Raw genomic sequence first — 24554 nt, 5'->3', positions numbered from 1 at the left:
ATACTTTCGAGATTCGGTGCACTCAAGACTTCAATTATTATAACTTTCAGATTCGCAGACTAACAAAACACTATAACTATGAAACACACAAATCACGACAAAAGTATTTTTCAGGTTCATTCTAAGATACTAGTAGAAGATTTTACATTGGCCTTATTCTACCTAAACCACAACACGGAAACACGTGAACATCGAACATCGGCTTGCACATATACAACTCTAATCTGACGGAATCGCTGACTTTCTGGCGAACATACGTATTCTTGCAGTAAAACGTTATTTCAGCATTTTTATCAGGATTTGACAAAAACCTGATTTTCTTTTCTTCTCCTATAAGCAATTTTCGTCGATCTTCTTCGAATGTAAACAAAACTTGACGCTATCGTGTATGAATATTTTAGTGTACTATACTGAATTTTCACACGAAAACTTGTGAGGTATTCGTATACAAATTGTTCTAATATACTCAAGGTATCTATTAATTAAAAGGTATAAAGCAAACAATGAACTATTTTTCATTACACTCTATACATTGCAAAGCTGTTTCGCGCCACCGTGTCCGTCTCGTCAAGAGCACTACTTTTAAAAGCACGTTTCGTTACAAAACATAAACAAAAACAATAATTCATTATACTCCAGATATCAATCTAAAATCTGATAAGAATTTGAATAGAAAATATGAAATTGATAATTTATTATTAACATCATATTCATCTGTTCATGTATTTTATTACGGGCCGCCGGAAGGCGGTCCGTTATTTGATACACATTTAAATATTGTTACTGCGTTTCTGCGGGATAGTTCTTTTTAGGGTCTTCCGTTTCCAACGGAAGACCCTCTTGTTATTCTACGGTTTCTTTTTCTTTATTATTCTTTTTTTTTCTTTTTCTGACTTTTTTTAAGCGCAATTTCTCAAAAACTATACAACCGATATGCACAAAATTTTCAGGACTGATAAAGCATGATCGGTGCTACATATTATTAAATTTTCAAATGATGACGTCACTTCCGGTTTCAGATATTGACGATTTTGTAAATTTTTAAGGGTCATTTTGTCCACGCATCTCCTCCAAAACTAATCAAGAGAGAAGCTTGAAATTTTCAGGGATTGTAGATGAATGTATGTAGATGTACCCCCATGCTTCCAATTATGAAAATGGCTCAAGGCCTCGAAGCTCGCCTGAACCTGAAAATTAGCACCAATTTCTTTCACGAAATTTTCGCACATTTTCTGTAATATCTTTTGATGTATAAATATTTTGTTAAAACATGTAATGCAAAAGATGGTTATTTTTGCAAGACCTTTAATTTGATATCAAGAAAAAGGGGCTGGCCCCTCAAATAAGGGGCCACGAGCGCTCTAAACTCTTTTTACAATAACTCTTTACTGAACAATATTTTGTTATTAATTATAGAAGCAAAAATGTTCACTGTACAGCTGTTTATCTATTCAGTACCATACCTAAGTCATATGTCACGTAATTAGGGGTTTCAAGGGGCCGAAGTTGAAAAATTTTATCATTATTATCAGAAAAAGGTGAAATATTTTGAATAGCACTGTACAACAAAAGTTGTACAGTGCTCAACAACAATGTTCTCAACAATACGAAAACTAAAATTTTGTTGTTGGTGGCCCCAGTAAGGAGTTTAAGGGTTGGCCCCTAAAACACATTTATACAGATATCTTGAGAAAGGCTAACAATTCCTGAACACTTGGTGAACAAAATATGTTTATATTTGCAAGACCTTTAATTTGATATCAAGAATAAGGGGTTGGCCCCTCATATTAGGGGCCAAGGGGACTCTAAAGTATTTTTATAATAACTCTTTACTGAAAAATATTTTTATATTATTTATAGAAGCAAAAATGCTCATTGTACAGCTGTTTATCTATAAATTATCATACCTAAGTCATATATTACGTAATTAGGGGTTTCAAGGGGCCAGAATTCAAAATTTTGATCATTAATATCTGAAAAAGGAGAAATATTTTGAAAAGCAATGTATAACAGAAGTTGTTAAAAATAATGTTCTTAACAATATGATACCAAACATTTTGTTGTTAGTGGCCCCGGTTAGGGTTAAAGGGTCAGCCCCTAAAACACAGTTGTTAAGATATTTCGAGAAAGGTTTACAATTCGTGAACACTTGTAGAACAAAATTTGTTTATATTAGCGGTACCTTTTATTTGATAACAAGAAAAAGGGGCTGACCCCTCAAATTAGGGGCCAGAAGGGCTACTAAGTGTTTTTATAATAACTCTTTTCTGACCAATAATTTGATAATAATCATAAAGCAACAAAGGAGCTTTTATTAAGCTTAATTTAAAACTGAAATCCGTTTTTAGATCGGACGATGCATCATAGAGATATCGGGGTTTAAAAATTGATTTTTCCGGAAATTTTGTTTCCGCGTCTTTGGTTTAAAAAATAGCGTAATGATCAAAGTAAAATTATCTCGTACCAAAAATAATTGTTAACTCGTACTTGAACACATTCCGAATTTTTTTGTTAAGTCGTTCTTGAAATCAGAAAGGTTTTTGTTAATTCGTACTTAAAATCATTCGGATTTTGTTAAGTCGAACCAGGAATAATTCGATTTTTTCATCTTTTTATTTTAGTTACTGTGTTATTGGTTTAAGAGCTCTGCTTCTTACAGGACCCCAAGCTTTACTTCCGGCATTAACGGAAGGCCCACTCGTTGCTTTGCAACGAGCTTTGCTCTAGTTTAATAGTATTAATACTATGCTTATTTTTATGAATTAAAAGTAAATTTGCATGTAGAAATATGTTTTATGCCTTTTAGAAAATGTCATATATTTTTTGTTTTACTCGTAAATGAAAAGTAGGTCATACTTAGTAGATTGTCGTATTTGGCGCGTTGTTATCGAGACCAGAGATATAAATAACATGTTAAACATGTTATTTATGTCTCTGTCGAGACTATAATCTATTCGGAAAATTTCGGAGTTCTTCATTCTTTTCAAAACAATGCATCAGGATCGGCATGCGGGACATACTAAAGACCTGAAATACTAAATGACCTGAATGTCATTAAATTTTATATAAATGATATATTTGAATTTCTATGTGCCATGTCAAATAAAATGACTTTGCGTGTGTATTTATTATATTTTCATGTAAAAAGTGGTAGAAAATATCATGAAATGACATTTAATTTTATATCAATTATTTACGCAAGAATATGACAGAAATGAAAATTTGAACTAATCCATTTTTATTTTATTATGAGGTCCCTTGAAATCATATATTAAACTAATGCATTAAGTTTTCATTCAATACAATGAAACAACTAAAAACCAAAATGGTTTGAAATACATAATCTCCAGGAGAAAAATAATGAGTTGAACTTTGTATTAGAGTAACGTACAAATCATGCAGTGTGTTCTCCATTACTTCATACTATGGCAATGATCATACAATTTCCGTTAGAAATGCTTACAGTAACGAAATTGATTCTTTATGATAATAGTAAAATGTTAAACTTCAAAACAAGTTGCTGAAAGTATATTAAAATTTACCATGAAAATTAGTAAAACCAACTCTTATTTTCTTTTTTGTGGTGTTTTTATGTAAACAACCAATGATTCATACAACAATTATATTTTTTGCGGCCCATTTGACGCTTGCGTCAATATGATTTCTTGTCAACATTGATTAACACGGATTATTTGAACGCGGAATACAAAATTGACATTATTAAGTAGTTCGCCCCATACAAATTATTCTTGCGCTGAGTTTGCGTGACAGTCTAGGCAGGTTGAACATAGTTCAACTCCCAACAATGAACAATTATATGCATCATTAAATGCCAAATGATGTTTTTTCCAATCTATTAATTGAAAACATTTTCATCATGTCTATTTTGATTTTACAAGTTTTAAAGACTCATTTTACATAATGGTATCTCAGTATTCATGGGAATTTAGTACTATTTTATGATTAATCACATATTCATTTTTGTAACTTTTATTTATGTACTTCAACTCATTTGTTTAAATCAAGTGGTGCACATGAATATATTGAGTACAATGTTTTTGTTTTAGATATAAAATAGAATTATTGTTTTCTGCTCTTCTTGGTATCAGACTTTGTTGGTTTGTTGTTTTACCATATATTTTTCAATAGAAATGCCAATAACTGGGATGGTTTTTATTTTTAATTATCTTCTGGTCAATCAATTAAATCCTAGGTCCAAATTTTTAGCCCGCGTTCGAATTGTATGGGAACCGCTAAGCTATTCGGAACTCTACGTCTTAATTGTAACCGGTAAAATGACAAGTTTAGATTTTTTATAATTGTTCACAATGTTCCTTGCAGTGATAAACTATATCAATGGTCCATTTCAATTTGCAGGTATCTGGGCTTCTTTGACAAACAATAAGGATTTCAAAATATCGCTCACGTATGTGACCAGCACAGCAGATTCGGAACTGGTCGAATGGCTGTACACATGTTTTACATAATATAGGTATTTTGCCCGTCGCATGGTGATCACATTTCTCGCGTACTTTATAAAATGGAAACATTTTAAAACGGTCTCCCCCACATATATCAAAATGTTCACAACATGGAGTGTTAATACGAATAGATCCATATGGTAATTCACAATATGCTCCAATAATAAATGTCTTTAAAATTATGACATTACATTTGTTCCTCATGCAATCCAAATATATTTGCGTATGCAATCGAGAGTATTTTAAGTAAACATAAGTGTCACTTTAAAGCAAATTAATGCAAAAAATCATCCAATGAATTGATTAAACATATACCAGTCTATGACTATACATAGTAATTGTATATTACAGGGTAACCGAAAGTTCTATAACATAAATCCAGAGAAAGACTGATCTCCTCCAGCTCCATAGCTATAGTGCCGACCGCCAAGAACCATTTTGATCCAAACCCTGTCACCAGGGATTAACTGCAGTACAATCAAGTTTGATGATGTTCTGAAGGCATGGTCTGGCCTTCCATATACCATATTATTAGTCATGGCTGATCCATTTAAAGTAAATTGGAAAAGCATATCATATTTATTTGAGCTTTGGGTTATCTTACAGAAAAATATGTATGTCCCACTAATTGGTACTGTGAATACGCCATCTTGATTGTTGTAAGCACCGCCAACGTTAGATAGAACTTTGGAAAAGACCACTGTCTGCTCATTTTGAGATGTAAAATGTTTAATAATTGCCGAAAAAGCAACCTTTTTGGAAGTCCCTGCAAATGTAAAAAAAAAACAACATAACTATTCAAATATTAACCATCTTAAGACCAATTATGATATCGTATAGATAGATAGATAGATAGATAGATAGATAGATAGATAGATAGATAGATAGATAGATAGAAAGATAGATAGATAGATAGATAGATAGATAGATAGATAGATAGATAGATAGATAGATAGATAGATAGATAGATAGATAGATAGATTCCATATATAAAACTGTATTTTGTTTTAATTAAAAATCAATCCATTAACATTTTGTCGTTTGTGGAATTTCCTTTTCTTGTCAACCCCTTTTTATATGAAGTATTCCTAAAACGAGAGATGACTATTTGAAACCCCCTAAAGCATTGAAAGTCCTTTCCAATTAAAGACACAGCTACGTAGACGAATATATTAACATCACACAATATGATAATAATGTTTTTTGATGTTAACATAAATCAATTCGATTTCTACTTGCCAGTGTGTTAAAAAATTGCGCATTAAATGCTCATGATATAATTTCGCGTTTCTCTGGAGCTGGAAGTATATCTTATTCTGAGTTTTGAGTTTTATTCTGTTTTTAATACGCAAATATTAATCAAATGTAACTTTAATATAAACACATGGAATTTTTAAAAATATTCTTCTCCACCTGTATTTCTTCATCGCCCAATTAGATCGATAATATTGGAAGAAAAAAAAAAATAAATAAATAAATAAGAATATCGAAATGATGTAATTAAATACAAGTGTTATTAAAAGCAAAAAACAAAAACAAAAACAAACGTAGGTAATGATTTAACTTGCAAGCGTGATAAAAGTTTGAGCGATGAAATGTTTTTATATCAATACATTTCTCCGAAGCTAAAATATATAAAGGATCTATTGCGAATGATAATTGAATAGACCTATAGGATTGGTATTGGTTTCTGTCTTTATAAAAAAAAGTATCGATTTCTGTTCCACTTATTGATTTTAGACCATACACAGTAAACTCATAGGTTTTAGTTCTAATAATGTATAGTGATTGAAAAAAAAGTGTCAAAGTCGTTGTCCGAGCAGTATAAGTTATGGTCGGTTTTTTTTCTTGATTGTATTCCTCTCACAATTGTACCATTTCCTATTGATGTTCTGGAAAAGCAAACGCAACAGTTTTTGCTCAGCATGATTTTTTTTACGTGGCACCCGTTTTAGGTAACACAGAGTGATTTTTGTCCTCAAACAAAGCGTGCTTACACTGTATAGTTCCGGTTGTTGCTTTTACATGTACCTAAGTATATACTTTTTTCCATTGATATCTTTAATTCGTAGAGCAAATGTGCATTTAAGGAAGAAGATCGATATAAGATATCCAAAATGCACAATTCTGCATAAAAAGGGAGAGGTGTTTATAAATGTCGTTAATTTAAAAAAAATAAGTATGCCCACAACTGAAATTGAACCAGTGCACAAAAAGCATCACGTGTTACATAGCTAGTGGTTTAATCTACTGAGCTGTTCAGAACTTACACACTGGAAAAATAGACCAATATTATAGAAACCAGTTTTTTGTCCGTTTTTTTGTAAAATTCGACCCCATTTTATCTTACGGTATACGTTTTCTCAGAATAAATGGAGAATTCCACTGATCGATGATAATGAAACACCATCTAATGTGTGTTAAAGATCTATGATCGCAGTACTATTTTTCACTTTCAGAAAGGTAGGTCAATGACCTCCTTTTTGTGTTATTGGCCGTTGAGTTACTGTTTGAACAGTTAAGAAAAACTTTTAAAAAATTTACATGATTGAAATTGTCTTAATTGTAAAAACAATACAAATTGCTAAATTCTTTAAAAAATGAAATAAAGTTTATGAATGGCAATGACACTAAACAGACACAAAGCGTTAAGTTTTCATTCACATTTTTTATTTAAATATTCCAGTCCGAATTTCCTTTATCAGTTATCAGATCTCTACCAACTTTTTATTTAATTCAACAAAGAACTGAATGATGATGATACCAAAACATTTATAGCATGAAACTAAGTATATTGATCTTTCTCTGCAGGCACTTATATAAGGTCAATGATCAAAATTTTGAGATATGGAGTCAATATTTTTGTAGCAATTGCCATTCAATTATCTTAATGAAAAAGTGATATAAAACCAACTGAAAATGAGTTAAAATAAGCAAAAATATGTTGAATAACGAATAAAATCTTAACTATGAATATTACAATACTACCAAAAATATTTCAGTGAAAAACAAAATCTGAAAATAGTTCAAATTTCTTCTGTTTTGCTAAAAGTCCTAACTTTGCTTGAGCCTAATTCCATAACAAAGTGAAAATATTGAATGGTATGTCAATAATAATTCATATCTTAAACACTTTCAGTGTTTAGAACAATTTTATTTATGACATTGAACTTTATAACAATCTGAATTTGAGAACCCAAACCCTCGGTATACAACGTCCTTAATTTATTCCTTTGAACAAAACCTATTCAAATATCATAGATTTTTTTAGTGGCAGGCAGGTTCTGAAGGATATCTAGGCCAAAAACCATGCAAAATATACTATTTTGCTGAGAAAATGCTGTTTTCGCCAACTTTGAAGATTATTAATAAAATTGCAAGAGCAATATGATAGGTTCAAAATGCAAAATTCGAAAAATTTAGAAATATGTGCGATATATAGAAAATAACAAAAAACTTTGAGTTTTAAAAGTTTTTTTCAGGACTCCATCTCCCCTTTAGATCAAATAAATTGTTATTCGCAATAGATCCTTTATCTAATTCTGACTCTTAAGGGAGGCCGATTTTGATTTTACTGCAAAAAAAACTACAACAGCAAAACTGTTCATTTTTTAACCATAGGTATTTTTACACAACACAAATTCTAGTATATTTGCGAAGTTTTTAAACAATGCGCAATGAAAACTAAAATCGGTATCCTGAAAAAAAATTTGAGTTTAATTTTCTGTTTTCCAATTGCAAATATGAATGTTAGTATCAATTTACACGTGTAACGTTTTCAAATATTTATCTACCTATAGTTCTTTATCACCCACTCTGATCGATAACATTAAGAAAAAAAAAAGTAGCATCCAACTAAGTTTGTAAGCGTATAATCAAACCCGGAAGCTTCGCAAAAAGAATTGAGAAAATGAATGCTGAACAAGTTTAATAAATGTCTCTATCTGAACAAAAATGAAAAATTATATCTCTATTTCAAACTAATATAGCGATTGTACTGTTAGATGAAAAAAAGCGTTTTACTGAATTTTGAATTTGATAATAAAACGACATAATGACAACAATTAAATCATTTACTAGATCAGTACTGTTCAGAAACATAACTAACGACAAAAGGAATATTCTAATACACTGCCTGTTAAAATGAAATTATCCTTTGGTTCTCAATGTATTAAATTAAGATTTCATTATGAAAATATCGGTGATTTTATAATGAAAATATGCATACCCAATGATGAAAATACTAGAATTTTATAGTAAAAAACTTAAATATAACTTCGTAACTTAACAAATGTGTGAATGCCAGTTGTAGACACTAGTGCTATTCTCCTACTTTTTATTTAAAACATGCGATTAATGGTGGTTATTTACAAATGACTTTGTTATTGAAGGGACATGGTCACGATTTTGGTCAAATTCTATTTTTTCTGTTTTTAATATTTCAATGCTTTAGAAATGCATTTCTAATGATCAAATGAAATTCAAAATAGACAGTCGTTAAGTTATAAGCAAGACACAGGGCTCACAGTTATTTGTCATGTAAACAAGGCTCGTTGCCCTATTTTATTTACATATGTGGAATATACCAGTAAAAAAATCTTTTTGAAGCTAATTTGGCTATCTTCGTATTCATTTATAACATAAATAGACGGTTCCTAACGTTTAACATTCATTTTCGGTCTAGAACTAGAAGATCACTTCAGCATTCAAAATGTAAACAAAAACATTGTTTACATAGCTCTGTAACTCGCTTATTACTCAACGACTGAGACTCAATGTTTGGTCGCCTATTAAAAATGCCTTTCTAATACATTATAAGCATTAAAATCGAAAAAATGATTTGTGACCAAAATCGTGACCATGCCCCTTAAGCATGACGTATTCAGTTTTCTTTCGGGATATTAGTATTCCTGCTATCTTTAATGTAAACCGAATTGAAAGTTAATTTTATTAATTTCATATGTATTCCTATACGAGACACAATATGAGTTTAAACACTTGTTTTTATCTAAATTATATCTGCTGGTTTAATTTTTTTTATTTCAAAGCAATGCATAGGGATAAAGATAAACTTTGGTATTCCAAGACAGTAATGATATATTTTAACTGAGCTTGTGTTATACTCGACACAATTTGAGTTTAAACACTTTTTATATATGCACATGGTTGCAATAAGTTGACATGCGAAAATTTAATGTTTTAATTTGGTATTATTTCAGATCATCTTATAGAGACCAATTTTTAAAATAAAACGCATTGCTATTCGAAGAAAGTGAGAATAGTGACTTGCCTTACACAAATAATGTTAATTTTCTGAGCTTGTTTTAGTTTAAAGATATATCTAAATTTAACTAGAATTAAGTTTAAATGTACCAGCTGCTCAATACCATACGTAGTTAATGAATCGTGCGTATAATTTGTATATAAACAAATTAAAAACGCTTTCGTGAGGCAAAAATGTAAGCCATACCGATTGTGGTCTGTGAATCAGATATCTTTTTCATCTCTCTACAGATTAAATAATTGCTATTAAATCAATTTTTGAACTTATCTTAACTGCTATATGTGGATTAGAATATTTTTTACCTGACCTGTCATTACGTGACATCTTTTTGTTATCGAAAATAGCAATGCCTGTCCAAGAATGATTGGGGATTACTAGTAAATTCCTTATTTTACGCGAGTACTTAATTCCGCGATTCCACGGTTTTGTATCAACTCGTGAGATCATAAAATCGCGATTACCAATTTTTTCTTATTATTTCCTAAAGTTTGAAACTGTCTGAAAAATAAAAGCGAGATTTTAAAATCCGCGAGGATTGCTTCTCGCGATTTTACGCAGAAATTAATTCCTCGCGTTAAATGAAGAATTTACAGTAAATTAAGACCAGAAAAAGTACGGTTGGGGTAATCCGCACATTAGTGAAAAGTGGTTTTTGTTTGGCTGCGCTGGAACCCCGCACAATAGTGAAGTTGGTGTTGTTGGCCCAACTCCGTCAGATCTCTGCACTTGAGTATCGATTTAAATATTAGTATTACAGTATACTGTTCGTGCAGAACTTCCGCGCGTTATCAAGTTGTTGTACTCTAACTCTGAGACTCGGTTTGCATTGGAGTACCATACACCATTTTTACAACACAACTTGTTGAATGTTTTTATTCGTTTTGGTGATTTTATTCAGCGTATACTTTACTTATTAAAAATGTACCTTCCTCTGAATTCACCATATCAATTTTTAAAACACATTTACATTACAGTTAATAAACATAAGGTATGTTCGAGAATGTTTGGCAGAACTTCAGTTGAAAGCCGATATGCATCCTATCGAGTTAACCAAAACTTCACGATAAAAACTTCAAGCTTAAACGTTAATGTTAAAACTTGTATCGGAACTTCATAGTGACCCACTTAAAATCTTATCGCATGATTTCCAACAATATAAAATCAACGGCATTCCGGTACTGTTTAGCACTTTGATTTATAATGTTTTAAAAATATGCATATAAAAATACTATCCATTTGAACCTAACCAAAACAAAAAAAACAAAACTGTTTACATTTGTTAGTCACGCTGCATACAAGTACTAAATTTGGTAAACCAGGGGCTCATGACATAAAATCCAAAGAATTTACCGAGCAGATTTTAAATTTCGGAGGTATTCAATTTTCCCCCCAAAATATGGATTTTCAAAAATATGCCTCCTTGAAACAAAAAGCAAAAATAACATGTTTCAAAAAATCGCTGGGTTGTAAGGATTAAAACAAATTTACCATAACGAGGATTCCCCTAGCACGAAATACTAGAACATGTACTTAGCATCGCATCGAGTTTGATCTATATGTAATAATCCGCGCCTGGCAACGATCCGGCTATTTCGATCAAATTATGTTACTTAATTCCTGTTCAATGATTATATAATGCATATTATACTATATAGATGATGAAAGAAACAAATACAATGATTTTATATTAATAATACTGCCAATAATTACTTCTTTTCCATTTATGTAGGCAAATACGAATATTGACAGTTATTGGGTACCCTTTTCTAATGAAATTGTGGAATTACGTCCCCATAAATTTGTAAAATTCTAGCAATCCACAAAAATTGGCCAACGCGATTTTTAATGATTCCACAGCAGACACGTTACATACCTATCATCATGTTAGAGATATTCTGTTGTTGTACCAGAAAATCATCATTGAAAGATGCCTGAAGTTGTATATTACTATCAATAAAGCTCGACAAATTTTTGAAAGCAGACTGTATGTTGAACATATCTCTTGATATGTTTCCAATTCTGTTGTCATTGGTTTGAAGAATGCTAACTTTAATGCTGGTCATTTCCCTTTGAAAGGCGAGCAAGGAAAGTGAAACATTTTGTCTAACTTCCCTCTTAAAATCATGAAGATCACTTGTTATGTTTGTACGATCACATTTGCAAGTTTGCATTCCTAAAGTTGAAAAACTGTTGTTTACTATTTGCCCAAGCTCATCTTTTAATTGTTGATTTTCGCTGCGTAACGAGGCGATGTTGTTAATCAGTTGTTGGTTTATTATGTCTTGTTCCTTTTTCACTTCCATTTGATTTTTTTTCATCTGTTCGAATTCGTTCAACAAATCTCTGACAGTTTTCTCTAGATCCATCCTAAGGGATGTTTCTTGAAGAAGAATTTGGTGCAATAACATGACTGTTTTTTGAGCTGTAATAGACGTAGAGGTCAGTCCACTGGTCAAATCCATATCCTTGTAAGGCGAAATTGCTAAGGATGGCGAGCCAGCTGATTGTGTGATTTTAGAAAAGTGGCCCACGATTCCAAGGAAGACAATATACAAGACTGCAAACTGCGCCATTTTATCAGACTTTCTCTGACTACATAGAGACACCGTCAACTGTTACATGATCTGGATGTTACAAAACATAACAACCACTTGTACTTTGATTCTTTTCCATCCGATCTTAAGTATGAACTGTGCTATAAACGATTTACAGTAAAACACGGTTATAGCGAACACGCTTATAATGAATTGACGCTTACAGCGAAGTGAATTTCATTCCCCAAGTCTCTATTTCATGTTGTAAACTTGACGGATATAACGAATTACGCTTATAACGAAGTTAACTTACCCGTCCCTGGGACTTCGTTATAAGCGTGTTTTACTGTACATCTCTTTACAAGTTTCGTGCAACTAAACAGCAAGTCTTAAGTAGGGAGTCCTTGAACTTTTACATGAATGTGTTTTAAATTACATGTTATAGCATTTGAAAGATTACTTAACAAAAAGAAATTTTACTTTTATTATTGTTAAGAATTTATGTTGTATTAGTTAAATATAAACAGTAGCGGAATCGATGAATAAACAATAGATGGTACATTAAATCATATTATGTACAAAATTTTGTAACTTTTTTTTTAGGCTATCATTAGAAATATCTGTTTCCCCTAACACGATCCTAAATTTTGAAGTTGGGTAGGTAGGTAGGTAAATGGTTTTTTTCGGCCAAGCATACATGAAATTGAATATATATTATAAATTAAAACTGAAAAAAAGAATATCGATAAATTCTTTAATTAATTACAAAACTTAAAAATATGACCAGTTGTAAAACAAATGCATATACTTGTACTAATGGAATGTATAACAATTTAATATCGAATTCTCAATTTGATATTGTTTATCTTAAATAAACATGTTTGATTCAATGACTAGATGTGCACGAATCATTTGTATGCCGATGTACATGTTAACCTATGTTTAACGTTCTCCGATCCTCAGCAAAGCTCGATAACTCTAAATTATCCGGATTTCTTTTATTCGTACTATAAATCTGACTTTTATACAGACAAATTTAGTTAGTATTCTACTGCTTATATAACCATCAGTTACACAACTGCATGCTTGGCGTAGTGGATCCACGGAACAATCCCACTTATATATATCTTGGTATAGAGTTCAAGCCAATCGATGCATTCGGATTTTTTTTAACTCAACTTGTTTCTTTATTCCATTATATCCATCGCCGGCAAATTTACAATAACTTTGTAAATGCATTGATACTCTCTAAAAAAATCATTTTATATCATTTCAGTTATAAAGTTGAAAGAAAAATATCATTCTTATGATGAAAAAAAAAACTTTGAGACTGAGGATAGGAGAACCTTAAATATCATTTTAATGATAATGTACATACTTCAACATATCAATTAATTTTTCAAAATTTGGTTTATAAAATGTATAAGTTTAGTATATTAAAACAATAATATTTGATAAAGGCAACGTAATGTAATAAATGTAAGTGTTTGTAAAGTCATATTAATGATTCTACAATATCAAGTTTGAACAAAATCACTACACCTGCAGAGAATATCCTTCTTTGACAACAAAAATATGTCTATACAAAGAAATATAATACCAGGGAAGAAAACAATAGTTAGATATAATATAATAAAGATTTTTGTAAATTTACCCAATTTCACTTTAATTATAGTCATTACAAAATATTCTAATATTTAAAATAACTTTAGACAGATGTTTTTATTATAGATTATTTTTTGTTTTTATTATATAGATTATTTTAACATTAATTTGGAAAACTAATTAACTAATTACAAGTTACCAAATAAATGTAATATCAACGCTAAAAGTAATAAACATCGCCTGTAATTTTCAATGCACATTACTAGTCTACTGTCAGTAGGCTACAAACTGATATGTTGCAGCACCCGTATTCATATTGTAGCAATTAAAAGAGACATTCGCAAACTATTAATCACAAAAGCGGTTAACTGAGGCTGTGGAAATGTTTTTGAATTAAATGGTTATCATTCTGATGTCTTTGGGGTTAGTTTACACGATCTTGAACTCAGAATACGGGACGACTTCAACCTCTCTTTCTGAGGAAATTCCGGCGAAGTTACCGATAATAAAGCGAGTATTTCCTCCATGTTGATGATCAAGGCTAACAAAATGATTGTAAAACGAAAAAGATTTGGGTCTCATAAAAATGAATTTGTGTAAAACTATACTAATTGTGGTTAAAAAAAACCCAATTCAGTCGGCGGGATTTAATTGGGTCGGTCGCGTTAGGGGAAACATAAATATTTTTAATTTCGGCCTTACACTTGTATTCTTAAGGACCTCATTACACCTATTAAACAATTTCTCTGTAAGGTACTTAAACATAATTCGGTATTTTCCGTCCTGATCAAACTTTCTCTGTTAAAAGTAGTAGCAAAGTTTAAACTATCACGACATTCGCTTTTCTGCCTTAATTGCTTTGTTAATGGGAGAATTTTACATTTACAATGTGAATTTTTATTTAACAAATCTCTCACGTACAATTACTCTTTGTTGAATGCTTATTTGTTCTTCTCCTTCCTGTTCTGTACTTTCTACACATGTAAGTGTTCTTTTTAGCTACAACTATTTGTTGAAAATAATAGGGTTTTTTTTCCTGACCAGGCGCAACTGTTTGAGTAAAGTGTTTGGCTGGGGTGTATTGTTTATGGTCTATTTAATGTGTTTTTGTTTGATAATTAAATGATGATTATGCATATACTTTACTTCATCACAGCCAATTAAATATTAATAATATATTTGAATACTGATAACGCCATTTGTTTATATGTCTATATTTACACTTGCAAATATTTTCCCTTATATAACATTGTTTGCACAATCCGCTGTTGTTCCTGCATAACACCAGCATGGTCCATGAGGTCAAAGTAGCGCATAAATAATCGGGGTCACTTATTTTTTTATGTAGTACTCAAACTAACCGACTTGTGCTAAACACACAGGTCTAATATCGTAATGAAACCATAATTTAAACATAAATTTTAAAAAAATATCTCAAATCTGTTTTTCGTAATACGAAGTTTTATTTATTCATTTTTCTTACAATATATTACATCCATTGTGAGGATAAATGATCATTGACGACATTCTTTTTTTAAACAATTAATAACATTCATTGCGAGGATAAATGATTATTCCTTAAAATTCGCGTAAGATATGGTTTATGGATCGACAATCGTAAGAAGCGTTCTTGAAAATTACAATCCCAATTTGTCAACATTCAAATCGCTTTGTTAGCTAACACGTTCCATTGTATTTTTCTGGTGCGATTTTTATTAACCATAATCATTGAAATGATAAAGCATCGTCAACTTTTTTTCTTTTCAAAATGCAAGGTTACATGCATGTAATTGTCAATAAGATTTCTACTTAAATTATATTCATTTTTAACAAAAATTGATATTACGAGTACTGATAGACGTAGCTTGTACTCAGTGAGTAGTTACATTTTTACATTACATGCTTAAATACATCAATATTTATCTCTTTTTAACTCGTCTGTCTGTCTGTCTGTCTGTCTGTCTGTCTGTCTGTCTGTCTGTCTCTCTCTCTCTCTCTCTCTCTCCCTCTCTCTCCCTCTCTCTCTCTCGTTAAATATGAATATCGGCCAAATGATTATCGATTTTGTTTTAAAATCTGAAAAATCAAAATGTAGTCGTTTATAGAGGACGTAAAGTGGTAACAGCGTTATTGTTAACAAGCTTACCGTGTTAAATAATTCGTGTAACGTGGGTGATCGTTCGTGTAACGTGCGGGATCGTGCGTGTATCAGGGAAATTGATTTGCGATTTTTAACGTGCGTGATCGTGCGGTTTTTTTGTTTTGTAACCCTTTTTACAGAATGCCAGGATTTATTCTAAAACAACGACAAGTAGTTTTTAATCAAACAATGTGAACTGAAAACTATTTTTATAGAAGAACATTGACAATTGTTAACATTCATGTATCATGTCAGTGCTGATATTTTTAAACTATTCTTTCTTTCGTCGTTAAATACATTAATTTAGTAAGTGTTTCAACAACTCATTCAATCCTTTGTTCTGTCGAGTTAGTCTTGTATACTTTTATAACCAGCCTATATCAAGCATATATTGTGTCTTGACAAATAATTTTAATCATATTAGCAGAAGAGACACGTACGTGTCATTTAATTGTCAACAATAACGTTGCTACAACTGTACAGTTGCATAAGGAATTCTGAAGTTTTATGCAATCTTCTGATTATCGTAATTTTTTTTATTGCTATTAATACATCGTAACAAACACCCATAAATCATTGACTGTAGTGTTCATATTTATCGATAAACATGAAAATTGTTTATCAATATAACGCCAATTTTATCGACATGATATCGAAAGTATAACAGTATAATAACTGCGTTTGCAAACCTGTTTAGTTTAGGAATTCTGATTCATGTACGTAATTGATTTGAGATGAATTTACATGCAATTACATAAAAATGCTATAAAACTATAAAGATGTGGTGAATGTTTAGGCATGTTATGACTGACTGAGAGTCTAGTCATATGATTTTCGTGTACGTAAAACAGCTAAAAATGTACAGCCACCATGTGGATTTGCGTTGTCAATTTGCATAAGAGAACAAAATACGTTGCGGTCAAATAATTCACAAGTGTTTAATTTGTACAATGATTAAGGTTGTTTCATTAAAGGCATTAAGAATAAGATTTTTCCATGATATCAAATGCGAAGTATCATACTAGTAGTGTAATTTTTTTTTCTCAAACTCTTCGATTGCTTTGGTTGGGATACCAAGTGTCACAGCATAAATCCTGTAAATAGTTGGTCCCCGTCAAGAGTTCTTGTATAATAACTTCCGTGAATTTTCAACCACACCCTATCTCCAGGACTTAGTTCTAACACAATTGAACTGGATGAGGACCTGAAAGAGTTTGAAGGTCCTTCGGTGCCTACGTTAGAACCCTGGTTTGCTCCATTCTTCACAAAATAAATGGTAGGCCCAACACTGTTTTGTCTTTCTGTTATTTTGCAAATAAAAACATAAACTCCGCCGAGTGGTGCCGTGAATACACCAGTTACAGCGTTGTAACCACCACCAATGTTGGTAAGAGCATTAGAAAACACGAGCGTTGTCTCAGTCGTAAACGATTGGCTTTGTGTACGCGTAGCTGTAAAAGCAACTCTTACTAACATATCTACAAAATAAATGTATTTTTAATTCAGACATGTGCATATTTCTTCAAATATTTATTTAGGTGTACTTGTTATGTGAAACATAAAATAAGCTGAATCAAATCAATTTGTATTTACACTTCAGATCATATGTAGACGTTTTAAAATGATATGATATTTCACGTAAAATAATACACCATCATACAATTAATTTTTAAGAATCATTCTATTTTTCATTAGTAACTAGCTATCAAACGGATGACAAATGATTAAAGAATGAAGGTTTGCGTTTCTGTTGTGGTGCGAATATATATTTTAGTAGCGATATATATTTTTCGTTATGATATAAATGTTTCCTAGCGGTATATTTTTTTTGTGTAAAGGTAAATATTTTCTACTTTTGGCAGTGATCGATATATATTTACTGTTGTTACTATTGTTAAACGGGTCTCACCTGTCTGATTTGTCTTCAAATTTTCAAGGTCCGTAGAAAATTCAAACTGTTTGTGCTGAATTCTGACTAAAATGTCTTTTACATCTTGGACATCTGAAATTAATTGCATTCAAGTACAAGCATATACAGTATATTCCAAAAATAGTTAACATTGTTTTGTCATTTTTCCGGAATTTTGTGGATAGTAAATTTCAACCTTTATTATTAGGACGTAACAATTATAAGATTTTTGAAAAATAGGTCTGGGCAATTACCGATTGGGTCGTATCAAAAGTATGAATTTTGATCTGATATCATATTGCTTGAAAAGGCATTCCTGCTAGGATAGAAAGATATGCCGGCAGATTATTGAATATCCTTCACAACAAGATTTATGACAATGCATAGTTTATCAGTACATATTTCATTTTAATACAGCTAAGCTGCGTCCCCACGGCGTGTTCACGGCGTTGTAATATTCATGGAATCGCCGTAGGATCGCAAGGAAAATTCAGAAAAAAATGTACAGTTTTATTTGAAAATTTTACAAGTGGAGATATCACGACGTCCTGACGGCGACCGAGACGTTCTTACGGAGCTCCCACGGCGTGTAACTGCGTTTCCACGGAGTTCTACTTGGCGATTAACTGCGCTTTCGCTGAGTCTCCGCCGAGCGCCCATGACGTGCTAGGAGTTTTTACCGCGCGTCCGCGGCGTGCTCTGCGCGCTGACTGCGTGCACAAGACGTTCTTTACTTCTTGGTAGGTTAATATCAATTTGTATAATTGTATGGGAAACAAACTAGAATTTACAACTAGTAAATAAATGATTAAAAAATTGTTATGATATTCTGAAAAGGTACATTGTAATTTAAACATAGCTACTTCTAAACATAAACAATTTGTGAAGGACTATGACAAAGCTCATAGTAGTTAGGTCTACAAAAAAGATCCGTTATTAGTTGTTAGAAAACATAGAAAAGATGTGAAAACATCAGAACCAAATGGCGTGAATTCCATCTACGTCCATTGATAGGTCTTAGAATAATAGCAAATGCTACTTTTTACATATTCATCAACATCCAGTTTGATTATTATTACATCGCTTGCTATTTCACAACAGCCATTGTTCAAGTTTTCGTGGTCTTGATGACAACGCACTAGAAACGCCGTTGGAGCGCGATAGAAACGTCACGAGAGCGCGATGAACGTAGCAGCAGCTCTTTGGGGTCGCTTTGTGAACGCAGCCAAATGAAAAACAACTTGTTCAAACGCTGTGGATGCGCGGTGAGAGCGCGATAGAGACGCAGTGGGATCTCAAAGGACTCTGTGAGGTCTCCGTGCAAGCGCAATTGACTTATCACTGCGTCTACACTGCGATTAGCTGCGTTCCTTGAGCGCGCCGACGGAGCTCTCGTGGCGCTGTTGGAAATCTTACGGAGCTGTCACGGCGACCTCACTACGCTTCTACGGCGTGTTTATCAGAACGCAGAGCCACGGCGCGTACTTTGTGCATGTTCAAAGAGCGCGCCGTCGCATGGCGTTCTAAATGTTCAAGGCGATCCAACCGCGACGGACAAAGATGCCGTTGCATTGTTACGGCACTGTAGGAGACTCTACTGCGTTTACCTTGGCGTTTTATATTATTTAGGGACGCAGCAGAATCGTTGTGAGGACACAGCTCCGGTGTGACAGGGGTGTAAGTTACATACAATATAAAAGGCAATGGCAAATAAAGCTAAAAAAAATCAGAAACATATCAAATTGATAAACCGATTTTCAGATATGAACAACAGTTTTAGCTCACCTGATCTGAAAGCTCAAGTGAGCTGTTTTGATCACATTTTGTCTGTCGTCCATCTGTCTTTCCGTTTTTCCATCCGTCCGTCCGTCTTTCCGTAAACTTTTTATATTTTCAAAATCTACTCAAGAACTACTGGGCTAATTTCAACCACACTTGTCACAAATCATCCTTAGGCAAAGGGTATTCAAATGTGTGAAAATTAAGGGCCACGTCCTTTTTCAAGGGTATATAATTAGAAATTATTGAAAAATTTTGAGAAATTTTCAAAGTTTACGTCTCAAGAACCATTTAGCCAGGAAAGCTGAAACTTGTGTGGAAGCATCCTCATGTAGTTTGTATCATGACTCCATTTACGATCTCCGATCCTCAGCAAAGCTCGATAACTCTAAATTATCCGGATTTCTTTTATTCGTACCATAAATCTGACTTTTATACAGACAAATTTAGTTTAGTATTCTACTGCTTATATAACCATCAGTTACACAACTGCATGCTTGGCGTAGTGGATCCACGGAACACTCCCACTTATATATATCTTGGTATAGAGTTCAAGCCAATCGATGCATTCGGATTTTTTTTAACTCAACTTGTTTCTCCATCGCAGGCAAATTTACAATAACTTTGTAAAATGCATTGATACTCTCTAAAAAAATCATTTTATATCATTTCAGTTATAAAGATGAAAGAAAAATATCATTCTTATGATGAAAAAAAAACTTTGAGGCTGAGGATCGGAGAACCTTAAGCTGATTTTATCATACATATTGTTCCACAGGTGAGCGATGTTGCCCATGGGCCTCTTGTTATGCATTTTGTCAACTGAAAAGTCCTGACAAACTAAAGGCTCTCCAATAATGTATACAATTAGTCGCAGCTACTTAAGATCAATTCTATGTAAGAATCAAAATTCGGTGGCCACGCATAGTCATGGATTTTCTTCATACTTGACAATTTGATAGACTTTGGTGAGTAAAAAAGCCTAACACCATTTGTTTATTGCTATGTGGTCCCGTTGCCATGGTAACCGAGGGTAAAGATGTAAAAATGGCATTTTAATGCTTATTTGACAACATATTGTGAGTAATGTGCAGAACTTGGGGTTTCCAGGGTAGAATGTATTATTAAAAATAGTTGTCATTTTTCAAATGAAACAAAAAAATTCATGGAGAAACGCATATTTTTAGAGCGTTTCCATGGTTACTAAACAGAAATTTTAAAATATGTTTTCTTCATCTAGTTTGAATAAAAAGTGCAAATCTTGGATTTTTTGGTAAACACTATTATGATTGTGCAATCAAAAATTTAAATATGAAAATTGAGAACCGTTGCTATGGTAACAAGCTTAAGAATAAGGAAAATTATAACATTTTTAGGCATTTTTAAATGGATATTATTCAGATATAATGAATGAATATATAAAATCAAATGGTGAGAAAAAATAAAGTATGTCCTTAACTTTAAAGACACTTAAAAAAATTCTGAAATTTTCTAAAAATAACTGCCGTTGCTATGGACTTTTCAAAAAGTAAGAATTTCTGTGTGATTTTTTACGCAACTTAATTTTCCATAGCAACAACACTTCTCTGTTGCATAACAAAGGTTTTTGTGGTGTATAATGAAAATTTAGATATATTTTTACCTGTTCCAACTAAAACAATTGCAAAAAAAATCTAAAATCAGGAATGAAAGCATATCAAAATAATCTTAAATTTCTCAGTTTTTCTTAATATTTGGCCTTGTTGCCATAGCAACGGATGTCAATTTTCATGATAAAATGTATATTGCATAAACATTTAAATGGATGTAAAAATTTAACAGTTTCCCATTTGGGCTTATTAAAAAACCGCAGAAAACTGATTTCAAAAATTTGTATCGGTTTCCATGGTAACATTTTAAAAGTATTGGTTTCTCCATCAATTTTCTTATATAAATTAAATAATTGAAAATAGGAAAAAGGCCGTTTAATGTCTTTGATAGTTTACATTAGTGGGCAAAACCTTCTAATATGGCTTCAAAGGAGGTAAGTTTTGCTATTTTCCCATTTTTAGCCTCGATTACCATGGTAACAGTTACCCATAGCAACCAACTTTTAGTGGTTTTTTGCGTTTTACACCTAGGTGTGTCCATGTATGAAATATAAGGAAAATTGGTGACCATGCGTGGCCAGACCCTTTTATAAATCATTGATTCTTACATAGAATTGATCTTAATTCTTTAAACAATTAATATTTTTAGCACTCTTAAAGTTAAGTTTTACCTGATATTCATGTCTAGTTAAAGTTGCATTATGATAACGTTGTAATGTTTTTAATAGTTAGAAAATAATTGCAAAAATACTCTAGCCCCTTCGATTTCTGCATGTCATAAAATGTGCAATAATGAGAAAAAAACGTAGCCATTTTCATTTGTTGTTATTAATATTTTTGGTTTTGCAAAAAATTTCTAAAAGCAAAAATTCTGCATATATATTTGTATTTCTGCGATAACAAAGTGAGCACAAAATGAATGTATACCTAAATTCGATCATTGCCAAAATGATATAGTATCGATGCGAACTTAAAAAAGAGATATTCCAAAATATATATTAATAGACTTAAATTTTATTACCTTTCATGGCGGTTGTAACATTTTCTTGCTGAGTGTTCATGCGATCAATATCCTGCTGGATATCAAGAAAGCCTAACGAAAAATATCTAAACTCCCTTTTAAAGCTCTGCAGTTCTTTTGAAACATTTGTGAAGTCGTGGTTAGAGTGCAGGTCAGTATTTGAACTTTTATTTGGTGTCTGCTGTTGAAGAATCAATAGTTCGTCTTTCAGTTTTTTATTCTCGCTGCGTAACAAGGTGATGTTGTTAATCAATTGTTGGTTGACGATGTCTTGTTTAAACTTTTCTTCCATTTGATTTTTCTTCATTTGTTCGACTTCCTTCATCAGATCCCAAACTGTCTTTTGTAGTTCAACTCTGAGCGAGGTTTCCTGAATAAGAATTTGATGCAACAATGTGGCTTCATTAGACACGAGTTTTTCAGCAGTAGTCGTCGAATATTGAGATGCTGTAGGACTCACACGCGGCTCACTAATCCACTGAGATTTAGAGTACTTGTTGGGTATAGTATCCTGTGGATAAGTAGTTCTAGTTGAAATTATCCATTGGTTTGTAAGGTAGTTGTACATGAAAGGTGAAGTCGCTGGATAAGGATGAGAAGGACCTTTTGTTGTAGTTATCCATTGGTTAGTAAAGAAGTTGTAAGGCCATGTTGGCGAATATGGATGAAAAGGACCTTTTGTGGTTGTAGTTATCCATCGGTTAGTTAAGAAGTTGTAATATGTAGACGGTCGAGCACTAGTTGAGGGTTTAGAAGTACTAGTAGGTACATCCAGTCGAGAAGCAAGTAAGCGACTTGATACTCCCCATACAAAGACAGCAAACAAAAATAAATTCCCAGAATTGCTAAGCTGCGACATTATTGAACGCTTTTTATAAATGCACAGATATGACGTATCTAATAGTATATGATAATCGACTATCAATTTAATATCTTGTACTTTGCTATTTATTCTTATAATCTAACATATGATAAACAACTATCAATTTGACCTCTTGTACTTTGGTAGTTATTCTTTTAATCTGACGTATCTATTGATGTTTATAAAATCTTAGTTTTGGGGGGTCATATTAATTCATTCATATTAAATGATTGAATAATATTTTGTTATTTTTTTTTTATAACATACATGTAGTTAAGAAGACTCTTTAAAAGAAATTGGTTTGAATTTTTTTATCAACAGAGGGTAAAGCTATAGCTTTTCTTATTATGCATGCAAACCTAATGCAAATATAGAAAATAAAAAAATACCACTGAAAAACAATACCCTTTAATTATATATTTTTTTAAAAAAAATTTGTCTGCTTGAGGCTACGATCAATATTTCATGCGAGGCCGTTCCAGAAGTTGTAATTACATGTTAACACTGACACGGTAACACTGTAGTTCACATTCTTGATGATGAGGAGTTTTAGATTAACGCACATACATTATGTATATTATCGGCTATCAGTCTCAAAATAAAGTGGCGTTTATGATCAGCTAGTGTTTCCCCTCCTTCTGCCTAAATCAAGCGCCAGATATACGATTTTAAAAAGTACGTCACTGGCTCACAAATTGCAAAGAAAAAATAAGAACGTCCCGCTATTTTGAATATAAATGAAATGTTTATAAATATTTTATTACCTGTTTCGCTTTCATTCTTAAGAATATTTTCGCAGAACGAGTTAGAATTTGTCTCTGGTAGATAGAATGAATTTGTCAAATAATATTGGATTAAAAATGTCTTTCATGTTCAAAGTACAAATAGTATTTTGCACTATTAAATTATGAAATAGAAAATTAAGTTGCAGATAGTTTTAAAAATGTCAATACAGGGATATGGTAGTATTAAAACGATTCAAACTAATTCATATTTGCTGAACTACTAAAAATGCAGGTCTTTCAAAGAAGGTTAATTTCTAACCGGGTTTCCGAACGGAATAATCCGTGAAAATATCAGGCGGGCGGCTGCCCAAAGACCCTCATTGTACGGATAATTTCTCCTACAGTTTATAAAATAGGAAGTTTTTGTTTTGCAGATCAATTGTACGTCTATCAGAGGTGTGCATATTGCTAGGGTTTGATTTCTGATAATTTATGGAAAAAATGCCAGCTTTTGAACTTAGCCATTTTAAAGCAAAATATTGCATATAGGGTACCCTCATTTTATGGCTAACTCCTCCTACAGTTTTCAAGATAGGAAGTTGTTCTTTTGCAGATCAATTGTACT

General features: G+C 32.1%; 2 protein-coding genes across 2 annotated transcripts; both read right to left on the bottom strand.

The window, feature by feature from the left end:
• Positions 1-2840: 2840 nt before the first annotated feature.
• On the bottom strand, positions 2841-12420 carry LOC128184009 (uncharacterized). Its single transcript, XM_052853280.1, has 2 exons — positions 11639-12420; positions 2841-5247 (listed from the first exon to the last, which is right to left on the bottom strand). Exons 1-2 carry the CDS (start codon positions 12336-12338, stop codon positions 4847-4849), a joined length of 1101 nt encoding a protein of 366 aa, XP_052709240.1. The 5' UTR covers positions 12339-12420; the 3' UTR covers positions 2841-4846.
• A 2937-nt stretch (positions 12421-15357) lies between these two features.
• LOC128184007 (uncharacterized) lies at positions 15358-23213 on the bottom strand. Its single transcript, XM_052853279.1, has 3 exons — positions 22343-23213; positions 17954-18046; positions 15358-17522 (listed from the first exon to the last, which is right to left on the bottom strand). The coding sequence occupies exons 1-3, from the start codon at positions 23199-23201 to the stop codon at positions 17125-17127; spliced, it is 1350 nt and encodes a 449-aa protein (XP_052709239.1). The 5' UTR covers positions 23202-23213; the 3' UTR covers positions 15358-17124.
• Positions 23214-24554: the final 1341 nt, after the last annotated feature.

This window comes from Crassostrea angulata, chromosome 5 (assembly GCF_025612915.1).
Source record: "Crassostrea angulata isolate pt1a10 chromosome 5, ASM2561291v2, whole genome shotgun sequence".
Lineage (NCBI taxonomy): Eukaryota > Metazoa > Mollusca > Bivalvia > Ostreida > Ostreidae > Magallana > Magallana angulata.
This window is presented reverse-complemented; position numbering and strand designations above follow the sequence as displayed.

Excerpts from the sequence above, each read along its gene's own strand:
- LOC128184009 (XM_052853280.1), bottom strand. The coding sequence starts at position 12,338 with ATGGCGCAGTTTGCAGTCTTGTATATTGTCTTCCTTGGAATCGTGGGC. Across the intron at positions 5,248-11,638 it reads TATCTCTAACATGATGATAG|GGACTTCCAAAAAGGTTGCT; the intron begins GTATGTAACGTG and ends TTACATTTGCAG.
- LOC128184007 (XM_052853279.1), bottom strand. The coding sequence starts at position 23,201 with ATGTCGCAGCTTAGCAATTCTGGGAATTTATTTTTGTTTGCTGTCTTT. Across the intron at positions 18,047-22,342 it reads TGTTACAACCGCCATGAAAG|ATGTCCAAGATGTAAAAGAC; the intron begins GTAATAAAATTT and ends AATTAATTTCAG. Across the intron at positions 17,523-17,953 it reads TTTGAAGACAAATCAGACAG|ATATGTTAGTAAGAGTTGCT; the intron begins GTGAGACCCGTT and ends TTTATTTTGTAG.